A 25,227-nucleotide genomic window follows, 5' to 3' on the forward strand; every position below is an offset into this window, starting at 1 on the left:
ACCCGGGCATATGCACGGCCTTATGTTTGGTTGCGCATTTAATCAGTCCAGGTTTAGCCCTGACTGATTTCCTGACGCACACATGTAATGAATCCAGAGGGCTATGGCTCAAGCCCGAGGCCACTCCGGGAGGGCAGTGTCTGGTACAAGCCCAAGGCCACTCTGGGAAGCCAGTGTCTGGCCCCGTGGGAAGTCCCACGCTGTTTCGTCCTAGAGTGTTTCATGCAGCTGCTGTTTCTTCCCCCTGCAGCAAGGCTTGGATAGGAACATGCTGGGAACCTTAGCCGGGCCCAACAGCCTCAGGAACTTCACCTCCCGATTCTAAGAAGGGGCTGCCCAAGCAAGTACAGATTGCAGGTAAGAATCGGCCCCCCCAGGGCAGAGGCACATCCAGGACCCCTGCAGCAGCCTCAGTTGGTCTCAGAGGGAGAGGCCAGGCCTGTGTTCCGCAGGGCACAGAAGCATTCTTCAGTCTGGCAGATGGCCCGGCCGTGGCCGACACAAGGCCTGTGAGGACAGCTGTACAGGCTACTTGGCCACAGGACATTAGGGATGGGCGGTGTCCTGATAGCATCAGCAGGCCAGAGGTCTGGGCAGAACTTCTAGGTACAGCTATGTAGGTTATGCACTGTACAACCTAGGTGGTGCCGTTCACATGGACTACGGTATGAATGCCCTCGCCCCCTCCCCGCCCCCCGCCGCAGTGATACAATATGTCATTCTGGGTTTGCACACCTACAGCTCACTTTCTTATCCTTTCTGTAATTCACTTTCCAGTTTGCACATGCCTAATGTGGCTAAGCTTATTTCTAGCTGATGATTCCAGGGACCAAGAACTCAGAACCAGTATCTCTGACAAAGGCCTGCAAGCCTTAGCTTCCAGTAGAATCACCCGGGCCGCTTCCTAAAACACACTCTCCCGGCCGCAACCCCAGCAGATCTGACTCCAGAGCGTTGGAATGGAAAGTGCGTTATTAAACAAGCACCCAAAGTGTTTCTGAGGCAGGTGACATTAACCTTCCCAGGCTGGTCACCAGAGGTGGCCCTGGTGTGGAGCCATCTGCAAAGAGCCAGGGGCAAGGACAGGGTCTCCTGAGCTGAAGGGGGCTCCTTAGCACCCTGGTTATCTGCCAGCATGCCAATACCAATGTCCTGGTGGGGGAGAGGCTGAAACCCTGGTCCAAGTGAAGATAGATAAAACGTCAGACACCTTCTCCTGACAGAAAAGCTTCAACAACATGAGGGTGGACAAAGAGAGAAGACAAAAGTCAATAGCTTCTCAACGAGGGAAGTCTGGACCCTCAGCACCGTGCGGCGCACCGTGCTGGCCAAACAGGGTGGGCCTGGGGGAAGGGACAAAGCTGACAAGCTTCTGGCTCAGCAAGAGTGACCTACAAATGTGTCAAGGGCAACTCGGAATGACCTCGCCCGCCAGGGGGCACATCTGTGCGGACATGGGTGGAAAGGGGGGGCAGTATTGGCTAGACCTCCTCGTGTGGGGGTGTCTCCCTAGAAATGCTAACCGGATGACCTCTCCTTTTCCAGAAATGATATGATCCAGCTGAGAAGACCTCAGGCCTTGCTGGAGGGGTGATTCTGCACACCCTGCGCAGTGTTTGGAAAAGTTCAAATGCAACTGAAAGCAAACCTGAAAACTGTGGATGATGGAAATATTTTTAGATTTTTTTTTCTTTGGGGGAACTGGCAGGCAAGGGGGGTTGGGAAGGGTGGGGGGGGACTTTTCTTGAGTTAAAGGGGCTTATGTTTCATGTCAATACTTCTTTCGCTGAGAAATGGTATATATATATATGTATGTATAATGTAAGTGTGTGTGTGCGCGCCTGCTTGTGCATGAGTGCCTAAAAGCATGACCACAAACTGCAAAAAGCTAAGTAAGCTGTTTCTGCACCTCATGAGGTGGGAAAAAGGACTCTCACTCTCCCACATTTCCTACACGACCTGTGCTTTTTGTTTAGCTGCCTGTAGTTCCCAAAATGTGTCATGCCAGGGCAGGGGACCCGCAACCAGGGTCAGGTCCACGAGAAGCCTTGCGAGGGAACCATCTCCCGGGCGAGGGTAGGGGGTGGTGGGAGGGGAGAGTAACTGGGGCTGGGGCCAACCTACCTCCTTAAGAGGCAGCTTTGCAGGAAGGGAGGCTGGCAGGGCTGCTGACGTTCAGTGTATCTCATGGGAAACTTTAGTTGTCTGATCATGCCTCCCTTCCCGCAGGGCCACAGGACCTGGGGCTGGACAGGGTTGGGGCTCCAGGGGATGGGCAAGGACAGTCACGCTTGCTTTGCTATCTGAAGTCTGCTCTGGGGTGTAGGAGCCAGAGAGATGGGGCTGGCCATGCTCTTGGGCTGCATACCCGTCAGAGGAGGCTCAGCCTGTAAAGTGCCTGCCTTCAGGGGCTTGTCTTCTATTTATTTCAGGAGAAAGAAGGCAAAATGGTGCTCAAAGCCAAAGAGCTATTTGGGGAATGGCTGTTTTGTCTTCACATTCCCAGTGGTGAGGGGAACAGCTGGGGCCCCAGTGGGACAGTGACCATTTGGAAATTAACCAGGAGGATACTTCCCTGGTAAGACTCAAGAGAGGGAGGGTTCTGGGTCTCAGGAGACTTGGAAGGCGGGAATTTGGCTAGAACAGGAAAGGGAGCTGTCACTTCAGGGCACCAACAAGCCCCAGCCCCAGCCCCAGCTCCAGCCCCAGCCAGAGGCTGACCCCACCTTCCCCTGAAAACCAGCCATCCTGTCTCCACTCTGTCTTGGGGAAAACCACAGAGGATGTGATATAAGAGGCTTGTCAGGGGCACCAGCCACACCCAAGACCCCAGACTCTTGTGCATTTCAGAGGACAGGAAGTAGAAGGACCTCCTGAGAGCCTCATGGAAAAGCTCGCTGTAAATAGCCCTTAGTATACACTGTAAGATAGAGCAGAGCATGGGTTCCCAAGGCTTCCTGATGTCTGCCTCTGCCACCCGCACCGACATTGTTGGTGTCAGCTAGGAACTGGCTGCCTGGTGCACAGGCTTCTGTAGAAGAATAAGAGGTGCTCCTCACTCTTGATTCCTGCTCATTCTCCTCCCAGGCCCCCTGCCCCCCACCCTGCTCTACCTCCCCCCCACCCCCCTCCCCCCGTCCAACCCCACTTCTTACCCCAGCAGTCAGAACCGAAAAATACCCTTCTGGATGAAGGGTGTGCCTGTTAAGACATGTGACGGACTGGGGCCAGCCCTGTGATGATGGGCCATTTAATCAGTGTCCCCCACTGCCGTGGGTCCGTGATGCCCTCCCCCCTTGTTGCTCATGATGGAAGGCCTGTTCCTGACTCCCCCTCTCTCAGGGGCCATGTGGGAGTGTGGTCCCACCAGGCCGTCCTGGGTGTAGGTTCCAGGATGACTCCTCTGCCGATCACCAGGGCTCAGAGGAATTCATTTCTTAAAAAAAAAAAATACGTATGGAGCACCAGGATATGCCAGGCCATGTTGTAAGCACTCAGGATACATCCGTGAACCAAACAGACCACTGCCCCGTCCTCATGCAGCTTACATTCTCGGAGACACGGGGTGCTTGGCTTTGGGGGTCCCCCCCGCAGTGTGAGAGGATTGTCCAATCCAGTCAGGACAAGAGAGAAATAGCCCACTACCAGTGAGGCCGTGGCTCTCACCCCTTCACCCCCAGGGAGGTGCCCCTTCCCTTAGTGCTGTCCTGACTTCCTGCCACTTCTCTGCTGGATTTCTGTCACCAGCTGGGGTGAAGAGCCAGGTGGGCCCAGCCCTCTGCCTTGGGGAATGGTGGGCTGGATGCACAGTTAGGCCAGGCCTGGTTTTGTAACCTCTCTTGTGCTTTCTCCAGCCCGCCAGCGGGGCCCGTCACCCGGGCCTTGGACCCGTGGCTGTCCCTTTGGAAGGGGCAACACTGAGAAGAGTCCTGAGGAGGCATCTCCCAAGGACAGGGCGGAAGGGGTTTGCCCAGGCCCACACTGGCCTCACACTACCAGGGCTGACACCCTAAACAAGACATTCCAATTTGGGGCCAGTGGGGAAGGACAAAGACCACTCAGTCTCTGCCTGTCCCTGCCCTGACCCCAGGATCTCTTATGCTTCAGACAGATCTGGTCATTGGCCACCAGCAGCCTGTCCAGTGGGGGTCAGATCAGCATTGCAGACCCCACGCTTCCCCTAGTGATGCAGTGAAGGGTTTTCTCCAGACGTGTGGAGACAGTGATGTTCCCTCTTGTCCACCCCAGAACCTGGCTGAAAGGTGGGACGGCCAGGGTGAGGGGGGCTGGGAGGATGGGATGGGCGGGGGGAGATGAGCAGAGGGAAGCCCGGGGCTGATGCTGTGGGTACCCTGGAACCCCTCTGGAGCCCAGCCTTCCATTTGCCTCGTGTTTGTACAAGAACCTTGTGCTGGCCGGGCCCAGTTTCCCTGTGTGATGCACTATGTATTTGCTTTTGTGGAAATATAGGAAATCAATAAATTGCTGGCATTTCTGTGAACTTTTTTGAGCAGTGGATTATTTGGGGGTACCGTTGAGGAAAGAAGAGCTGCTCACTCCCTTCCAGGCTCTCCCCTTACTGAGCCTGCGCCAGGCTAGGCCTGAGCACCACCTGAGGGAGACGGGCACCACCACGCATAAGCAGCTGCTCCGTGTCAGCGCATCTGAGCCCCACAGTGGCTACATGACACCAGCATTGATACCCTAATCTGACAAATAAGTAAAGTGAGACTTAAGGAGGGAGCGAATATGCCCAGTGTCACAGAGTTTGGAGAGGGAAGAGGCACCCCACCTATGAATGCACCAGGCAGAGCACCTGTAGGGAAAGGAACTTCAAGGACATAAGAGGATCCCATGTTTACCGAAAGTATATCTTACCTGCGTCCTGTGTGAGGTGCTTGGAGCATCACACAAGCAGAGGAGGTGGTGGGCCCCAGCCACAAGAGGGTCATACAGGATAAGACGCACACACGGAACTTCCTAAGACACAGGTGGTAAATTCCAAGCGGTGGTCTGGACACAACCACTGTAGGCCGTCATTGCATGTCAGGGCCGTCTGGGTGGAGAATGTTGAGGAAGCTGAGGGAAAGTCTAAAGATGAGCTTTTCCCAGCTCGGGAGGGTGGAGCCTGGCACAGCCTCTCTACAGAGCCATGGCCCTGACTTTCTGGGTCATCTCTCGATTTGGTAATGGTCGGGGTGTCTAGGGAGGACAGCCTGGGTCTCAGCCCAGGGGGAGGAAGGTGGTGGCCTGTCTGTGACCGAGATTGTTAATACACTGGGTCTGGGGCCCCTGAAAATATCTTGAGACCTGAAAAACATGTATTGGCTCCAAAATGTGAGCTCAGATTACAAATTCAAAATCAAGAAATGTCGGATGGTTAAGCTTGCATTACAACAGCGCAGACAGACAAACTCTATAATAATCTTTGCTACCTGAACACCCCGCGCAACCAGCACCCAGATCAAGAACTAAATGTTACCAGTACCCGAAGGGCTGTGCCTGTAAACAGCCCCACTCCCCAAGGGTCACCACAATCCAAACTTCTAACACCATACAGTAATTTTGCCTGTTTGGCCCTTTATGTAAATGGAGTCAGGATGTCGCTTGTTGTGTCTGGCTTCCTCAGCTCATGGGCATGATGTTCATTCGTTACTAGTGTATGTCACTTTCACGGCTGTGAACGTGGTATTCCAATGTGGGACAATGCTGCAAAGCAAAAATGCAGTCTGACACCACCATCGTAGTTACACCTAGAATTTCTAAGTATTGGGAAACCATGGGTGGATTAGCCATCTCACTTCCCCCAGAGTTCCCACGTGTGGTGTGATCACTGGGAAATTAAAACTAACAGCAAAGAAATGTCACTTGATGTGAGTGTAGGTGCATCTAACGTGTAGGAGTGGCAAAGGGCTACAAAGGTCCTCAGTTGGCCATCCCTGGCCAAGAGGGTGGTGGGCCTTTCTGGCCCCTCAGACGACTAGCCTATGAGCATGGGAGGGCCTTGGGGTCTAGGAGCGGAGGACAGGACCAAAGTCGGGGGGGGGGCACCAGAAGCAGCTGGAAGCCTAAATGGTGCCAAGGAAAAGGTCCCAGGGTCCCACAAAGCAGAGTCTCCCAGACCCCCACAGCCAGGCTGCTCAAGTCTATCTGTCCCTGAGCCTTGAAGCCATTTCCTCCTGTCCCTTTGCAGCTGGCCTGGCCCAGGACCCGGATCCCCCCGGTAGTCCAAGCTACTCTAGGGACAAAGCAGTCTTTGTGCGTCACTTCTTAAAATGCAGTGCATTCTGTTGCCCAGCACGGTCAGAGAAAGAGTGAACAGAAGTTGTTAATAATAACAATAGTCTTTTTACTTGAGGGACCAAAAAATAACCCTTTTACCTTTCAAAGCTAAGGCTTTGAAAGTATTCATTTTCTGTTTTGAGCTTTACCTCATTCTAGTGAGACAAGCAGAGCTCAGATTATTACATTCCAATGTACAGATTAAAAGAGAAATTGCCTTTACCAGACTCCCATTGCAAGTGTGTGGCAGAACAAAGGCTGAGACCCAAGCATCCTGTGTCCCAGCCCAAGTACACTCTGATCGACCCACAGGAGCCTTCCCAGCTGTCGGGGCCTTAGAACATGGTAAGACGGCCCTGCTGCAAAGGCAGGACTGTACACGATTCAACCCGGTGGTGCAGAAGCTCACACTACCTTGAGGCATGCTAAGATTGCACATCTTATGAGCGCCGGTTGCCATGCAGACATGATGATGAGCAGAAAGTCATGATTTGTGGAATATCAGATACCAGAAACCACTGTGAAGATCATCTAGTCTGGGGCCACCTGGTTTGGTGGGTCAGAATATGGGGCTAATGAACCCCCCCAAGTGCCCCAGTGACTCCAGCAGGCATGCCCCACCCTCACTGGTCATCCTTCAGACACCCGCCATGTGTCGGCAGAGTACAAATGTCACTGAGTAGTGTGTCAGCCCACCCAGGGGAGTATGTCAAAGCTGATGAGCCCCACTAATGGCAGATTAGCAGACATATTCCATATAAGAAAGGGCTGCATGCTCCCAATGTTCCAGACCCATCAGTCGACCATTAAGAAGTTTCATGACTGGTGAATTTAATTAAAAAACATTTCCATATTAATCAAATGTTTCAAATCTTGGGACCGTAATTCTACCCCCTCTACACAAAGCCATTAAAATCCTGTTCTCTACACCTCACTCAGAAAGCAAGCTTCAACCAGGCCTCCAAGGCCAGTGGGGCCCGGGTGTGTCATTCTGGATCTTCCCAAGCTCACATTCCTGCGTTCTGGGGCCCAAAGTTTTCCTGGAGGACAGCTGGGCTTTGGGGCACAGGTGTAAACCTGGAGAGGAGTAACCACGTATTAATTATGTAATTATGTTTAGTCTTCATATTGATGCCACAAAGCAGGTTTGACCATTCCCATTTCACAGATAATGAAACTTTGGTTCAGAGAGGCCTCGTTATTTATGAAGGATCCCACAGCTAGTAAGTGATGGACTCAGACTCTGAACCAAGTCTGAAGCCGAGGCTGCCCTTCTCCCCCATTGGCTGGACCTGCCTTTAGACAGCACCTGCCAACAGTTAGGCTGATGTCTCAGCTGCCCTCTCGGGACCTCCCTTTGACTGTAGCGCCCCCTCGGAGCCCCTGTAACCCGGGTCAGAGACTAGAGCAAGCCCCCACGCCCTGGACACATACTGCTCACTTGGTGGTGGTTTGTTTTGTTTTGTTTTGTTTTTTTATAATTCAAGAAACATCTGGGTAAAAAAATTCTTGTCCTCCAAAAAGGCTCTTGAGACAAAACTGGGAGTCAAACCCCGCCTCCCCCGCCCTGCGACCTCACTGGCTCCTCCAACCTGATAAAAGCCATTTCGCAGACAAGGGGCCAGTTCTGACTCTGAAAGAAGCCCTTCTTGCCCAACCTCTCCATCTGTTTTTCTTTTGCCAGCCCAGAGCTGGCCCCACCTGGCCCCCATGCCTGCCTGAGTTTGGGGCCCCCCTGGGGGCAGAGCTTTTACTCTTGGCCTCAACAAACCAGAGCTCCCGGATGGCTGCACCGTTCGGCAGGCTGTAGAGGGGGAGCTGTAGCCCCCGCCACCCCGAGCCAGGGGCCGGAAGGGGCTGGCAGGAAGCGGGACTGAGGGGGCACCCTGGCCTCACCATCCAGCAGCTGGGACCCGACCCACCCTTTGGAACTGCCCCGTGTCAGAGTCTCAGACTGTAGAGTTGGAAGGGTCTTCAGGATTCCCCTTGTCGGGTGATTTTCACACTTTTTCAGCCACAGAATCCTTTAGGTGAATGACATCTAACATGGAAGCCTGAAACCAACAGGTAAGATCAAAGCAGCCTTGCTAAAAGGGTTTGGGGGCAGGAGCTCCAACTGCCCACCCCCCTTCTTCCCAGGAGGGCGATCCTCAGAACCCCAGGTTCCAAGGAGCTGTTGGAAAATCTCTGGTCTAGTCCAGCCCCCTTGCTTTGCAGGTGAGGAAACGGAGACCCAGGCGGGGTCACACAGCAGCTCTAGGGTCTAGAGCTCGGGTCTCTTGAATGGCAGGCCAGATCCTTTCTCCTACACTGCCCTCGCCTCCCACACTGGACCAGGCGTATGTATACCTTCTGGTACTCCCCACCCCCACCCCCTGGTGCTCTGCTGGAGCCCAGCATCACACTCACCACCCTGGCTAATTGTTGCAGCCCATCGTCCCTACCTTCACTTGACTGTGAGCTCCCCGAGGGCAGGGATCCCCGCAGTACCCTGGCACAGAGAAGAGGCTAGAGAGCCCCCCCACACACAGGCATGCACACACACACACACACACACACACACACAGCTACGTGGCTGATCGGAGGATCTGTGACAGCACCTGGCACCATGTTGGCATAGAGCAGAGTCTATGTTGGCATATAGCAGTGCTGCTATATGATTAAGTAGGACCTTTCTTAGAGTCCCAGCATTGGTGACCAGGATGCAGCAAGGGACAAATTGATGCCAAGAGCCCCACATCCTAAAGAGGATCTAGATTGGAGCCAGACACCAGACATCTCTAAGCCAAGATGTGAGAGCTTTTAAACCATTAAGACTAGACGAGATGACCAAGGGAATGAGTGTAGATAGAAAAGAGGTGGGGCACCTGGTGGCTCAATCGGTTAAGCGTCCGACGACTCTTGATCTCACCTCAGGTTTGTTTGTTTTTTTAAAAGATTTATTAATTTATTTATTTAGACAGAGCTTTGACTTCACAACCTTGAGATCAGGACTTTCTGAACTTTCTTCAGTGTTTGTTTTCTATTTCATTAGTTTCTGCTCTTTTGTTGTTTCCTTTCTTCCACTTCCTTGGAATTTATTTTGCTTCTAGATTCATAAAGTGGAAACTTAGGTCATTGATTTTAGGCCTTTCAAGCATTTAAAATTCCCTCTAAAAACTGTGTCAGCTGCAAATTTTAACATACTGTGGTTTCATTATCCATTAGTTAAAAATATTTTCTAAATTCTCTTGTGAATTTTTTGACCCATGTGTTATTTAATTTCAAATATTTAAAAGTCGCTATATATTTTCTTTTTATTTCTAATTTAATTCCATTATACTCAGAGAACACATTCTGCATAATTTCAGTCCTTTTAAATTTGTTGTGATTTGTTTCACGGCCCAGCACATAGTTTTAGTGACTGTAGCATGTGTACTTGAAAGATGTATATTCTGCAGTTGTTGGGTATAATATTTGCTTATTACCTCTTCCTGACAAATGGACCCTTTTGTCCTTATGACATGTCCTTCTCGGTTTTTGTTAATATTTTTTGTTTCTATACCTACTACATTTGATATCAACATAGACTCTACAGTCTTCCTATGGTTTCTGTTTGCATTCTATACCTTTTTCCATTTTTTAACTTTCACTTTATCTGTGTCTTTTTTTTAATTTTTAATTTTATTTTATTTTTAAGTAAACTCTATGCCCAATATGGGGCTTAAACTCAAGACCCTGAGATGAAGAGTCCCACGCTCTACTGACTGAGCCAACCAGGCGCCCTTCTGTGTCTTTATTTTAATATGCATCTATTGTAAATAGCAAATAGTTAGGACTCACTCTTACTTTTATTCATTCCGACAATCTGAATTTTAAATGGAGTGTTTAATCAATTTACATTTAATGTCATTATTTATACGGTTGAATTTAAATCTACCATTTTACTATTTGTTTTCTGATTGTCAAATCTCTTTTGGGTCCTCTATTTTCCTTTTCTTTCCTTCTTTTGGCTAATTAAATAGTTTTAGAATTCCATTTTATCAATTGGCTTTTTGGCTATACCTTTCGCATTGTTTTGTGATTGCTCTAGAGCTTACAGTATTTATCCTTAAACTTCACCTGCTTCAAGTTAATATTGTGCTATTTCAAGTAAAATGTCAGAATCTTGCAACCACACAGGCCCATTTGCTAACACCCTTCCTTTATGCTATATTTGTTGTATGTGTTAAACCTCCATATATTATAAATCCCCAAAAAAGTCATAATTTTTGCTTCAAAACATCACATGTATTTGAAAGAAATTAAAAGAAAAATCATCTTTAATATTTATCATTTGTGATGCTTTTCATGTCTTACTGATGGTTCAGTTTCCGTCTGGTATTATTTCCCTTCGGTCTGAAGAACTTCTTTTAGCATTTATTGTGCAGGGCTGACGGCGATGGAGTCTCTCTCTTTTTTTTTTAAGATTTTATTTATTTATTTGACAGAGAGACAGCGAGAGAGGGAACACAAGCAGGGGGAGTGGGAGAGGGAGAAGCAGCTTCCCGCAGAGCAGGGAGCCCGATGTGGGGCTCGATCCCAGGACCCTGAGATCATGACCTGAGCCGAAGGCAGTTGCCCAACCGACTGAGCCACCCAGGTGCCCTGGTGATGAAGTCTCTTATTTTACATTTATCTTTAAATGTCTTTATATTACTTTTATTCTTGAAGGATTATTTTTCTGGATATAGGATTCTGGTTGATTGTGTCTTTTTTTCTCTCATCACTTTAAAGATGCTGTTCCACTATTTTCTGGCCTCCATTATGTCTGATGAGAATCTACCAGTCACGCATATTACTGTTCCCCTGTATGTACCATATCATTTTTCTCAGCCTTGCTATCCAGATTTTCTCTTATCTTTGGCTTTTGGTGATTTAACTATAATGTGCCTAAGCATGGTTTTCTTGGACTATATCATGCTTGGGGTGTGCTAAGCCTGTTGAATCTATACGTCACATCTTTCACCATGTTTAGGGAAAGTTGGGCCGTTATTTCTTCAATTATTTTTATGTTTCCATTTTCTCTGTCCTCTCAGAGTGGGACTCCAATTACCTGTATGTTAATAGGCCTTTATATATTTTCCCACAGATCATTGAGTGTCTGTTTATTTTTATTCTCTGTTCTTCAGATTAGTTCATTTTTATTGACCTATCTTCAAGTCCACTGACAATTTTTCCCCATCATTGTAAATGTGCTGTTGAGTTCATCCAGTGAATTTTTATTTTACATACTATATTTTTCAGTCTTAGAATTTCCGTTTGGTGCTATTTAATACTCTATATTTCTTTGATAATACTTCCTACTAATTTTCTATTTATTCATCATTTACAAGTATACTTTCCTTTATATCTTTGAGCAAAGTTATAATCTTTGCTTCAAAATCTTTGTCTGCTGGGGCACCTAGGTGTCTGTCTCAGTCAGTTGAACAACCAACCTTGATTTTGGCTCAGGTTGTGATCTCAGGATCGTGGGACAGGGCCCCATGTCAGGCTCCACAATCAGTGAGGAGTATGCTTGGGATTCTCTCTCTCCCTCTCCCTCTGCCCCTCCCCCAAGTCACTCTATCTCTCTCTAAATAAAAAAATAAATAATTCTTTTTTAAAAATTAAAAAATTAAATCTCTATCTGCTTTCATGATCAGTCTCCACTTATTGCCTTTTCTTTCAAGTATAGGTTACATTTTATTTCTTATTCTGTTAGTAAATTCGGGTTGCATTCTGGGCATTATGAATGACAAATTGTATAGCGTCTAGATTGTGTTATATTCCTTTGAAGAAAATTAATTTTTTTTTAGCAGGAAATTAACTGGCTGAACTCAAACTTCCTTTGTGGTGAGCAGCAGCTAAAATCTCTGTTCAGTTCACTTAGTTTTGCTGGGCTGTTTGGATTCTTTTCCACATATGCATAATTCAAAGGTCACCTAGAGGTTTGGGCAGAGTTTATATTCAGAATTTATGGGACTCTCTGTGACTCTTCTTTCAATATTTCCCTTCTCCACTTTCCAACTGCCTCAAACTTCTTGCCTCTAGTCCTTCAATCCAGTAAGACTATGAGCTTCTACTCAAGTTTTGAGAGCCTGAATGGAGCCAATTGCAGCCGGCCATTGGGAGAAAAGCCATAAAAGTAGAAAACTTACCCAATGCATTGTTCTTCTGGGTGTCAACTCCCCCGAATTTTCTGACTGCTTTTTGGCTATGCCTTAATACCCTCATGTAGTTGTTACTTTTCATATTTTGTGCAGTTTTAAGCTATTATCTGTAAGAAAGATGATTTGATGGGCTCTACTCCACCATCACTGAAAATGGAACCTTCTGACCATCAAATTTAGTGACATAAAAGCCATTGGTGCCTTGATAAGAGCAATTTTGGTTACATGGTAAGAGCAGAAACTTGACTAGAGTGGGTTCATGAGAAAATGGAAAAAATGAAATTACAGATAGTAAATATTTACAGTTTCATGAGTAGCTTTGTTGTAAAGGGAAAGAGAAATGAAGTGGTTTCTGGAGGTGGATGTGGTATCAAGAGAGGCCATTTTATAAGATAAAAGCATGTTCTTCTTTGCTGGTGAGAATAATCCAGCAGAGAAGGAAAAGTTGATGATACAGAAAAAGAGCGAAGAACTGCTGGAATGATGTTCTTGAACAGACGAGAGAAGAGAGGACATGCATAAGTGGAGGAATTGGCTTTGGATAGATTGTGGACAGTTCGTCTACACTCGCTGAGGAAGGTGGGTGGGTAGATGTGGTGGAGCAGGCCAGTTGGAGTTCTCTTTGTTTTGCTTCCATGTTCTCAGTGAGATAGGAAGCCCAATTATCATCTAAGAGTGAGGATAGAGGAGGATGTGTTAGATACTTGGGAGAGGGGGAGGAGGATCAAATAGTTTTCTAGGAAAGTAGAAGAACTAAGGAACTAACGAAATATAGTAGGAATGCTGGGCAGCGCTAAGAACCCTCTTGAGGTCGGTGTCATGAATTTAAAAGGAGTCAGCATAGGCCTGGATTTTCTCCACCTACATTTTGCTACCACACAAGTGCAGGTGTAGAAAAGGTGAAGAGTATTTAACCAGAGATTTTTCCAAGAAGGTATGATGAGGCAAGAAGGAGTAAGGGAGTTAAGGCTGCATGCAAAAGAATGATTAGAGATGGGCCAAAAGAGGATGCAGAGAAAGGGGAACGCTCCTACACTGTTGGTGGGAAGGCAAGCTGGTGCAGCCACTCTGGAAAACAGTGTGGAGGTTCTACAAAAAGTTGAAAATAGAGCTACCCTACAACCCAGCAATTGCACTACTGGGTATTTACCCCAAAGATACAAAATGTAGTGATCCAAAGGGGCATGTGCACCCCAATGTTTATAGCAGCGATGTCCACAATAGCCAAACTATGGAAAGAGCCTAGATGTCCGTCAACAGATGAATGGATAAAGAAGATGTGGTATATATGGACGCCTGGGTGGCTCAGTTGGTTAAGCGACTGCCTTCGGCTCAGGTCATGATCCTGGAGTCCCAGGATCGAGTCCCGCATCGGGCTCCCTGCTCAGCAGGGAGTCTGCTTCGCCCTCTGACCCTCCCCCCTCTCATGCGCACTCTCTCTCTCTCTCTCTCAAAAAAATAAATAAAAAATCTTAAAAAAGAAGAAGAAGAAAATGTGGTATATACATACAATGGAATATTATGCAGCCATCAAAAAATGAAATCTTGCCATTTGCAATGATGTGGATGGAACTAGAGGGTATTATGCTAAGCCAAATAAGTCAATCAGAGAAGGACGATTATCATATGATCTCACTGATATTAGGAATTTGAGAAACAAGAGAGAGGATCATAGGGGAAGGGAGGGAAAAATGAAACAAGATGAAACCAGAGGGGGAGACAAACCATAAGAGACTCTTAATCTCAGGAAACAAACAGGATTGCTGGAGTGGAGGAGGGTGGGAGGGATGGGGTGGCTGGGTGATGGACATCGGGGAGGGTATGTGCTATGGTGAGCGCTGTGAATTGTGTAAGACTGACGACCTATACCCCTGAAACAAATAATACATTATGTTAATAAAAAGAATTAAAAAAAAAAGATATGGGCCAAGAACTTTAACCTGGGCAAGTAAGGAGAGAACATGCATGAGGGGTTTGAGAGCTGATTGAAATTAAGGCGATAGAATGAATGTACTATAGGGTCTGAAGAATTATGAGTCAGAGGACTTAAGGGAGTGAGCCGAAAGTTAGGAAGTGGCAGTCACAGAGCATGCTGCTTGAAATGGAAAAGATGCAAAAATTGTCATCATTGGTAACAATAAGATTAGCTGAACACGGGAGTGAGTAGTTGGATAGGATAGAGGAAAAATCATCGGTGGAAAGGAGATCAAGGAACCAAGAGTCCAGGTTATTGGAAGGATCATAGTCCTGGACATTGAAATCACCAAGAATTAAAACAGAACTCATATTGAGAACGTGATGGCGGACTGGAGCTAAAGTCTTCAGGGGAAGGAACGGAATGGCCTGGGGGTCTATAGGTGACTGCCCCAGTGGGTAGTAGCTGCACAGGGTAGTATGTTTAACTAAACTGAAGTAAAGGTCCAAGGCAGCCCCAGACTTTCTTCTCTCCTGGATTCCACCCATAGTAGTTTCTAGTCAATGCGCAAGTATCTTCCAGTGATAAAGAAGAGCTCTCCCCCAAATTCTCTAAGGTAACCCAAGAACAAACCACTGTTTGAGATTACAGTGAGAAGAGATCCACACTTCACTGCTGGTGGGTCTGAGCCCTGTGGGTCCAAGTGCCTGGCTGGTGGGCACACTAACTCACAGCAAGGCCATGGGTGGGGGCTGGTGCAGGAAGCACAGCAAACGTACTTCATTGTCAACCTACCAGGTTATCTTGAGAGGAGAGTTGCAAAGTTTGGCAGAGGGGTGTGGGATGGAGCAAGAGATGTAGGCATGAGAGAGGGAGGGTCTGGGGCTTTGCTAGAAAGCCAGGACACTGCATCTGCCTCTGTTGCTCATTCAGAGGAAACGGAGGCACCAAGAGGGGAGAGCCCCGATAGCAAATCTCAGACCTCTTGTGGCTACCTTGAGAGCTTCTTCCCAGCTTCCCAGCACCTCCCTGGGCCTCCCTTTCTCTACTCAGGGCTCCACCAAGCTTAAAACCAAACTGAGCCACACATATTTTGGGTTGTTTGCTTTTGAGAAACAAAAGACAAAGGCCAATGAAATCACCACCTGCCCGGTCATCCAAGCAAGAAACTCTAGCCTCGTCTTTAATCCTTCCTTTCTCATTCGGGTACCAAGTCCTTAGGTGCTGAGATGTCACCTCATCTCCATGCCCACCACCAATGTCCTAAACTGGGCCCCCTACAAGCCTGGTCTTGACCATTTCAAGACACCAGTGCCTCCAGCTCACCCCTCCTTGCTCCCCCAACCCACCTCCCAGCCACGAGAGTGCCACCGCTGGCTCAATTACTGAAAGCATGCTGACAAAAGCCTTCCTCTGCGTAAAAACATCTGTCAGCTCCCAGTCTTCCCCAGCTAGAATTCTTAGGCTGTCACCCAAGGCTTTCCCTGGCTGGCCCCAGTCCACCCTGTCTGTCTCCCGGCTCCTTCCCATCTACTTACTCTCTGCACTCCACCCATGCAAGGCATCTCCCCAAACATACCTGTTTAATCCCATTGTCTTTGTGTTGTTTCTTCTGCCCAGTGTGCCCTCGCCCTAGCTCTGCCCGTCAAAACCCTGTTTGTCCTTTGAGACCCAACTCACATGTCCTTCCCTCTGCTGGACCTGCATGTTTGCACCTGCACAGAGGCCCCCATCGAGTCTTGACCTGCACATGGTTCTATTTTCGCCCTCCATGGGAAGTGGAGTTCCTTGTGGGCAGCAACAGTGACTTACTCATTTTTGTGTCCTTACTCAACACCTAGCACAGTGTCCAGCGGAGAGCGCGTGCTCCAGCATGCATGGACGCTGAACTGAAGAGGACTCTGGGTTCATCTCCTGTTGCATGGATCTTAAAAGCCTCCCAGGCCTCCCTCCCCACTATCTGATCTTGAAGGTCCACACCCACAGCCTCCAAGTTGGCTGAGCACCCTCTGAGCCCCTCCAGGGAAAGACCACTCAAAGTTGTCCTGGCTGTTAGAGGCGTCCCTCCCATGGCTTCCCCTCCCTTGGCCCTTGGCTTCCCTCACTGGGGCCGTGGAGAACAGATCTAATCTCTCTGCCTCGGGACAGTTATCTCAGTATCTGAACAAGGCTATCCTGTGCCTCTGTGTTGTCTCATACCCAAGCTAAACGTTCTCAGGTTCTTCAGACTTTGCTTATAGGGCATGGTTTAGCGTCCCTTGGCTGTCTCGGTCACCCTCCCGAATACATCTCAGGTTATCATCATCCCTCTTAAGAACTGGGGTTCTTAAGAATGAGGCCTCGGACACCAGATGTGGCCCAAGTGGTACCAAGACCAGTGGAATGGGGCCTCTCCAATTTGGGACATACATGTCTGGTCTACGCTGTCATCCAGCCCCGAAATCACTGAGTTCTTGGCCTCTTTGAGCTCCCATCCCTTGGAAACTCGTCTCTTTTGACTGCAGGGGGCCCAGGCCTATGGTGAATCCTACTCTGAGCTTCCTCAGAGACGTGGGTCTCATAAGGAGCAAGGAAACAGGGCATGTGCCTTTTGGTATTTGGAAATGGAATTCTCCAGTGTGGACAGATCCAGATTTGGAATAAATTTATTCTCAGGTAATTTAGTTCCAGCTGGGGAAGTGGTCAGAAGCCACAAAAAGTGATGTCTCAATATAATTGTCAGGAAATCCCAGCTCTGCCACAGAGCCAATGGACGGCCTGGGGAAAGCCTCCTCACCCATTCCCTTTCCACTAAACTGAGGCGTCCAGGGTCCCACGCTGTTCTGCCTCTCTGTGCTGATACCTGATGCCTCTCAGAGCATCAGGGTTCCTCAAGACCACTTTCTCTGTGCCCCCCAGTTCCTCGGGGTCTCCATGAACTCCAGACCTTGGCCCCAGCCTGCCCTAGCTCCCTGGCGGGGGCTGGGAAACCCAAACTCTGGCATTCCCGGACAAATTCCCACACCCTCCCCTCCTCGGCCTCCTCAGCCACACTGTTCTTGTGCAGGAGGCGGGAGGCCGAAGAAGCCGGTGAGTCAGGCTGTCAGAACTGGCCCCGCCAGTTCCACGTTCCATGTAACCACTGTGTCAGCAAAAGCCCAGGCCAGGTTTGGGCTAGAAACCTCTTCCAGTTGCTGCCACACATTCTCCAGGTGGACAAGGCGTAGAGCTTACATGCAGAAATCCAGGCCAGCTGCTGGATTTGCCAAAGCCCTTCCCTCCCTCCCTCTCCCCTCAGGAGGGAGTCACACCTTCTTTTATAATGGCCATTAGGCCCATGGGAACAGCCTTTTCCCTGCGGCCGGGACAGGACGCCAGCCCCAGACGAGGCTAGTGGCTTGGGGGGACACCAGCATTTGAGACTCAGAACAAAAGCGGGTGAGAACAACGGCCCCATAGATTCTGGGCGAGGTGACACTGCCTATACCCACTTGGCCACTGCCCAGCAGGGGCATTGAGAGAGAAGCTCCCCCGGACCACCACTCGCAGCTTCTCACCTCAGAATATGGGGGCAAAGGACCCCTTAGCACCAGAGAGCCTCACATAAGGACTTGAGTGTTTGTGTGTCTGTGTGTATGTGTATGAGTGTGTGTGAGTGTGCGTGTAGAAGGGAATAAGGCTAGCATTTCTCAAAGTTATTCCCACAGGACATTCATAGATGCTAAGTGAGAGGAGAAGTCTACGTTTTAGAAACTCTGGGTTAAATGAAGTTAAACAGTTTTGTTTTACTCCTATTTCCCAGGAGCATTAATGTGCTAATGTGTGTCCGGGCAGAGAGAGGGCAGGAGAAAGAGGAAGTGGGGATGACAGGAAGCCCCTCCTGAACTTGCTTCGTGGAAGAACACTTCTTGACGAAATACCTAGGTTCTGGAGAGCCAGTGTGGGGGGGTAACTCAGATTGGTTAAGCTTACTTTCGAAGGCCCTTCTGGAACAGTAAATGGCAAACCAGATGAGCACAGCCTGGGAAAGACCTCTGTCTCAGCTAACCAAGGGTCAGGGGTAATTCTGGTGTGTCCGGCCTTCAGCCGGCTGGAGAGGCTGGTGGGAAGGCCATTCGAAAAATGGTTTGAGGGATGGAAGAGCAGAGCAGGGCCCATGTCATCATTTACAGAATGAAATGCTCTCTTCTGTCTCCAGCCCGCCGATACCAGCTGACCCAGAGTCCCAGAGTCTCCATCTTCTCAGGGGCTGGAAGAACAAGGGTGACCTAGCTCAATAACTCTCAAACTGTAATGCACCTGCAGATCCCTGGGGACCGTGTTAAAAAGCGGATCCTGAGAGGATGCAGTTCTGGGAGCTCCCAGGTGGATGCTCTTGCTGCCAGGCGTCCGTCCACGGACCACACGTTGAGTAGCAAGGTCCTAGCCCGTGTAGGAAGGCTTTCTGGAAGGGCAGACCTACAAAGGGGGGGCGGGGGGACTCGAGGGAAGAGTTACCAGAGAGCAGGGCTGGGGCTGCAGAATACTGAAAAAATGGGGAGAGACAGAAGGTGAGACAGGATGGTGGGAGAAAGGAAGACAATGTAGTCTGGGGCTCGGATTCTGAGGTTGGGTATGGGGCGAGAGCCACGGACGAGGGCTGGAGGATGGACGGCAAGGTTGAGCGGCTAGCAAATTCCACCCACCCCAACCCGACCCCTGGAGCCACACAGGGGAGGTGCGGGGCCTATCACAGGGTGAGCGATAATCCCTCAGAAGAGGAGCGTGGCCATGTGGGCTCCATGTCTCCCCACTCCACAGAAGAGATCTCTGACGAGCTGGCAGGAGATAGAGTGCCGTCACCGGTGGCTACGGGCAAGGCAGGATGGGCTGACTCAGCCAGCCAGGCCCATCTTCCCGTGACCAGCGGGTCCCAGGCTCTGCTCAAGGAAGGAGGGGCTGGCCAAGGCCTGCGTGAAGGCCCCTAGCATGGAAGGGACAGGGGACCTAAACTGGGGGAATCTGAAGGGTGGGGGAGTAGACACCACAGAGAGGGAAGAGTGCAAGGGAGACACACTGGGGGAAGGGAAGCATTTCCATCTCCACAGTACCCCAGAGATAACGGCACTCATAGGCTTGTGCCCTGTGCTAAGCACTGTCCTGAGCGCTTATATTTATATAAGCTCATTTCATCCTCCAAAATCCAATGAGGCAGTTGCTAAAATCATCCCCACTTTACAGATAAAAAAATAAAAAACAAAACGGAGACAGTGACTTGGCCAAGGTCACGCAGTGAATACACGGTAGAATGGGGATTGAATCCAGAGAGTCTGGCTTCAGAGCTGGTGCCCTTAAACATTCTCCAGAAGACAACAGATTCTGGGGGACATAAGACTTCTCTTCCACTATCCACCACCCCCCACCCCCTCATCTGGCCAAGTAGGAAGGCAGAATGGCTTGTTGGTGGCCAGACCACCAGTACCACTCCGTCAGTCGGGGCAAGGCAGCCTGATCTCATTCCTGGGAAAAACTCCTTTCCAACTGGTGGTTCCCCAGCATCCCCCCACCCCGAGCCCTGGCCATTCATTCAGGGCACGGCAGCCCTGGCCTCGTCATCTCCACGAGCTGAAAATTCTGCGAATGTTCAGAGTGTCCATTTCTTCAGTGTCAAATATCTGTGTCAAAGAGCCCCTGCCCCAGAGCCCCCAAATCTCTCTATTCACCTCTCCAAGCAGCAAGATTATCTCTGGCCTTTTTAGAATACCATGTATGTGTAACCCATCCAGTGTGAAGTCTCGACTCCTTGGAGATATATGGCCATTCGTTCATTCAGCAGCTAGAGTGCCCCAGGTTCCAGGCACACTCTTGGCACTGGGGATTCAGCAATAAACAAAAAACAGACAAACTCCGGGTCTTCCGGAGCCTATAGTAAAGAGACAGACCAAAAACAAGATCAGGAGAAGGGACCAGAAGTGTGGGGTAGAAGGGAAGGTGCAACAAGTTTTGCCTTATGGCCAGGGATGGATGCCGCCCCCTTCGGCGGCTGAGTAAAGACCCAGAGGAGGAGAGGTTTGATTATGAAATCTCATTGTTCTCTCCATAACTGCTACCACCTGGACTCTGGTGGATTCCAGTCAAGGTTCCAAAACTTAACAGCCACTTTTGATTCTTTCAACAGCCCCACTGTAGTTACTAAGACTTCAACCTCGTCGGCTTCAAATCCCAACCTCACATTTGATTCACATCTCCCTGTCCCCCCGCCCCCCTCAGGGACTAGAACTGGGGAAGCGTGGCTGGGCTGAGCTCTCCCACATGCCCCTTTCCCACTCGGACCCCTCTCATGCTGGGATGGTACCAGGGAAAGGGAAGGCTCCTGCTCACTTGGTTCCCTTGGGTGTCACACCATCGCCCTGTGTGGAGGCTCCAGCTCTTCTGTCTTGAGGTCTATTAACTCAGAGGGGCCCAGACGGGGCCCAAGAAGCCCCTCTGGGAGGTCTCTCCCGGGCCTCTCCCATCTGGTTTGCCGGTTACCATGTTCCAGAGTGTGTGCTCAATATATATGTGTTGGATTTACGGAATGACCGAACCAATGAATGAATGAACCCTTAAACAATGGACACATTAGTAATCAAGCAGACTCAGTGCTAACACTGATATCACATAAGTGAGGTAAACATCTGAACCTTTTGAAATCAGTTTTTCCTTTTCTGGGTTCCATTGTTTTGTTTTGATTTGCAGCGCTTTGACAACTATCAAAGACAATACAACGATAATGCAACTATTTTACCATATTTTCCCTCTCTGTCAATATTTGACAATCAAATGATCAAATCCTGTACAAGATCTGCTGAATGAGAATGATTTCCTCCTACACTCATTCAACTGGTATGGAGGGCCACTGGGACCTCTGGATGAACAAACCAGGGCCCCCCGCCCCACACCCCACCCCATCCAGACAGGGAGAGCAATGAGGAAATCAACAACGCAGCTGAGTGGGAAGAGGCCCATGTTCATTAGCAAGTCTTTTTATCTGAGCAAGGAACAGCAGAAAGATCTGTAAGATCGCACACTCATCATCCTGGGCTGCCCCCGGGGAGTGATCAAAAGTCTGCAATAGACAGATTGGAACATTCTTTCACACGAGTTTTCTTACAAGGATCAATGCACACATACTTTGCATTATACCATCAGAAATTATTCAAATATTTGTTAGCTAAAATACAGAAGTAATGTCTTTAAAATATGCTTTTCGTTGTTTCCATCAGATACCCAATTTTATTTGGTGGAAAGTATACCATACAAATAAAAAATCATAAGCAGAACATTCAGGATCCTGCCCTGTATGACCTTGGATGAGTCACTTAAGTGCTTTGAGCCCCAGCTTCCTCACCTATAAAGTGGAGTTCTTTAGGTCCTTACTGTAATGGGAGAGTGCACATAAACTGTGTTGCCCATTGCCTGGCACCCGTAGGTGTTAATAGGTAGAGGCTAATATCATTCATTAGTATGATCATGCAGCTGGCTTATAAATTATGTCCAGTCTCTCCCAATAGAGTCCACTGCTCACCACCTCCCCTGGGCCCCAGTAGGTGAGAGATGTGCGGCCAGAGAGTTCTCCGTGTCAAGGTCAGAGGGAAGAACTCCGCTTGTCCATTACCCGCAAGCAGCAATGAAGTGACCTCCCCCTCCTTCATCTTCACCGACCAGCACCCCGGGTGGTTGGCTTCTTTGGGGAACTGGCAAGGTAGGGGTGGGTGGGGATCGGGGAGGGGTAAGGCAGCTGGTGCTAAACTGGTCTCCCTGACCCACCTTCCGCAAGCCCAGCACAATCTCAGCCCTGGAGCCAGTCCGGGAATCTCCCGCCCCGCCCTCCACTTTCCTGAAGAGCAACCCCAGCCCCACCGCCTCTCCAGATTTGCGTTGCCCAGGCCTGACTCTACCGGGGAAACTGCTTCAGGTGTGCTGCAGGTGTGGCTGGTGTGGCCCAGGCGGTACTGAGTGCAGGGCCATGGGCAGGGAGACTCCCTGGAGGGCCTTTGCACAAGGTGGAAACCTTTTTCTCCTGAGTCTTCAGCTGAGAGCAGTTGAAATTCCTGTAGCTGTTGGGGTGGGGGCTGAGAACCAGGATGAGCAGGTAGGTGGGGCTGAAGAAGCTGCCAGGGCGGGGCACCCAGACTTGGTTTCTGTGAATCACGAGCCCCTGTGAATGGGCCTCTCAAGGCAGCCTGGGGGGCATTGCCCGAGGAGGCCATGGGGGCTCAGGAGGAGGCCCCCAGACTTCTTGGAGAAACAGCCGCTGGAGCCAGGTCCTGAGAGGTGGGGAAAAGTTGGGTAGGCAGAGAGGGAGCGAGGGCATTCTAGTGGTAAGAAAGAGCATTGCCCAGGTGGGAGAGCATAGGACATTGGCGGTTGGGGGGGTGGTCACAAAACAGCTAGCTCCGCCTGGCTGCACAGTAAGATTGCAGGTAGACCAAGGTCGGGGACAGGGGGCGGGGGGGTGACCCCGGATTAGGAATCAGGCCCACCACCCCCACTGCTGATGTTTATAGGCCAAGCCTCTGTCCACCCTGGGTTCCCTCTCTTTCTCTCTTTGCAGGGTTGAGGGGTGACCCATTGGCAAAGCAATGACAGGTGCTTCCATGATCCACACATCCCCCTAAGCACCCGTGGACAGCGGCATGGGCTGGCATCACCCCCCAGAAGGAGGAGGCTGCCTGACTGTGCTCTTCCAACCCTGGGCAAAGCCCTCTCCCATGCTGAACATGCACCTCTCCCGCGATCAGGCCCCAGGGCTTCCGGTGGGGCAGAACAGGTAGCCTTGCAGGCTGCCATGAGGGGCTGCTGTCTCCCGGGGCGGGGGGGGGGGGGGGGGGGGGCAGGGGGGCGGGGGTTGGAGCAGGGGCAGAGAATGCTGAGCTCCTGCTCTCATGTCCTGTGCCCCAGCCCCTGGGCCCACCTCCAGCGGCTCACAGGAGGTTCGGACTCTGGCTCAGGCCCTGCACTCTGCGAGATCTGAGGTCCTCCTCAGTCCACAAGGTTCATGTGGTGGGAAGAGTCCTGGCTCTGAAGCCATAAGCTTGGGGTTCAAGTCCCAGCTTCACCACTTACTAACTGAACGGCCCTTGACATGTTGCTCAAACCTTCAAACCTCAGTGTCTTCCTATGAACGTGGGGACGAGACCGGAGGGCCTTGGGGGTAGGGGGGTGGGGAGTTGGCCAAAGTGTCAAGTAGCCAGCACAGGGCCTGGCACGGAGGCCAGGGTGAGACACATGTGAGGAGATGTTGTGTGGGAGAAGGGGTGAGTTTACACCCCACCCCGATCAGCAGCATTGTCCCCTAATTCCCACTCCATCTTCCTCCTGGTAGGGCCAAGGGGGCAGGCTGGACGTTCAGAGGAGAAGCCAAGCCCAGAGTGGTGATGACCCACGGCCATCCTGTGTGGACAGGGACGCCAGCGTACTCCTGGCCTGCCCCCGCCCCCAACCTGGGCTGATCGGAGAGCCTGGCCCCGAGGCTTGAGCCCAGCACAGAGGAGGGCCAGCCGCCGACTCCAGGGTGGGTGCTCCCCCACCCTTTCCAGAAACCAGGCTGCAGTGTCAGGGCTGGAGCTCCACCTGGGAGCAAGGTGGGCACACCTCCAGCCAGGCGGTGGCACAGACCTGGGACCGCCGAGTGTCGCAGCCACATGGGGAGGGACCAGCAGCAGCAGCAGGCTCCTCCCACCCCGAGCCCCCAGTGGTCTGGCCAGGGAGAAGTCGGGACCCTGGAACACAGAGGGAAGAGAGGCTTCCAGGGGCTCCGTGAAACCCCATAGACAAGGAGGAGCCAGCTTGGACCCAGCATGGGTGACTCGGCTTCCCTACACCTTGAGCCCTTGAAAGGGGCTGGTGACAAGTTATGACTAGAATGGCCATAATGACGGCTACGTGCGCGCCCCACTTCCCATGCACCAAGCGCTCCTCCAGTTTCCAGACACACTATCTCATTAGCCTTGCTCACAGTCCCCGTTTTTCACAGAAGGGAACTCGGGCACAGAGAAGGGGGCAACTCGCCCAGAGTCACGGAGCCCTGGGAGGTGGTGGGGTCAGAATTTGATGGGAGAAAGCGAGACTCTGGCTTCAGAGCATGGAGTCTCCAGCGGGAAGGGATGGATGCCAAGGCAAGCAGCCCCGGAGAATCCATCACCCTCTCCTGGCTTTTCCTCCTCAAAAGTGGGTTTATCATGTGAATGCATTTCATGACCTGAGCTTGTTAGGAGAGAAAATCTGATGACAGGAGGACGGCGAGGGCGACGGGTGAGCAGAGCTTGGAGGTCATTTCCCTGAGCACGTACACGGGGCACCAAGAGATCCGCCAGGTAAGAGGTGTGCCCAGAGCAGGGGGAGGTGGGAACCTCGTGGAGACGGTGGTGCCTGGGGGATTGCAGGGGACAGTGCAGGGCGGAATCAGGGTGTCTGGTGGCACAGGTCAACCTGCTGCAGCCTCACCCAGCTCCTGAGTATGGCTCTTGGCCATACTCACTCCCTCCCTCAGTGTTTGGTCCGGCTCCCGCTGCACGGCGAGCACAAGAGTGACAGAGTCATGAATGAATCACGGCGGAAGTGTGCATACCTCTCTGCACCTTGCCACTTGCTCGCGAACCCATCACGGCGTGCTTCTGCGCACGCGTCCGTGGTCCCTCCGTTCTCTGGGACCGTCACGGGGGAAGCACAGCACGAGGCCCAGAGCCCGTGCCGTTGTCTGTCGGATTCGGAAGGGCCCCTGCCTTGGACTGATGACCTAGGTATGCCCCTGCACCTTGACCGTCATCTGCTCTCTCCTTGGCGAGGAGGACAGGACAGGGTCTCTGTCTCTTCACTTAGGGACAAATGCCCCAGGCCCCGTGCAGACCAGCTATCTGC

The 25,227-nt window shown here is 50.7% G+C and overlaps 1 protein-coding gene across 1 annotated transcript in view; it reads left to right on the forward strand.

Moving 5' to 3' along the window:
- PKP1 (plakophilin 1) overlaps positions 1–4,482 on the forward strand; it is a 50,195-nt gene extending 45,713 nt beyond the window's left edge. The window contains exons 13-14 of the mRNA XM_025855283.2: positions 251–357; positions 1,546–4,482. Of these exons, the coding sequence (XP_025711068.1) occupies positions 251–325 (75 nt within the window). The 3' untranslated portion in view covers positions 326–357; positions 1,546–4,482. The remainder of the gene's footprint in view (positions 1–250; positions 358–1,545) is intronic.
- The last annotated feature ends 20,745 nt before the right edge of the window (positions 4,483–25,227 follow it).

The sequence above is a fragment of the Callorhinus ursinus genome, unplaced genomic scaffold (assembly GCF_003265705.2).
Source record: "Callorhinus ursinus isolate GAN/ISIS: 27379988/994484 unplaced genomic scaffold, GSC_fseal_2.0 scaffold57, whole genome shotgun sequence".
NCBI classification, from domain to species: domain Eukaryota; kingdom Metazoa; phylum Chordata; class Mammalia; order Carnivora; family Otariidae; genus Callorhinus; species Callorhinus ursinus.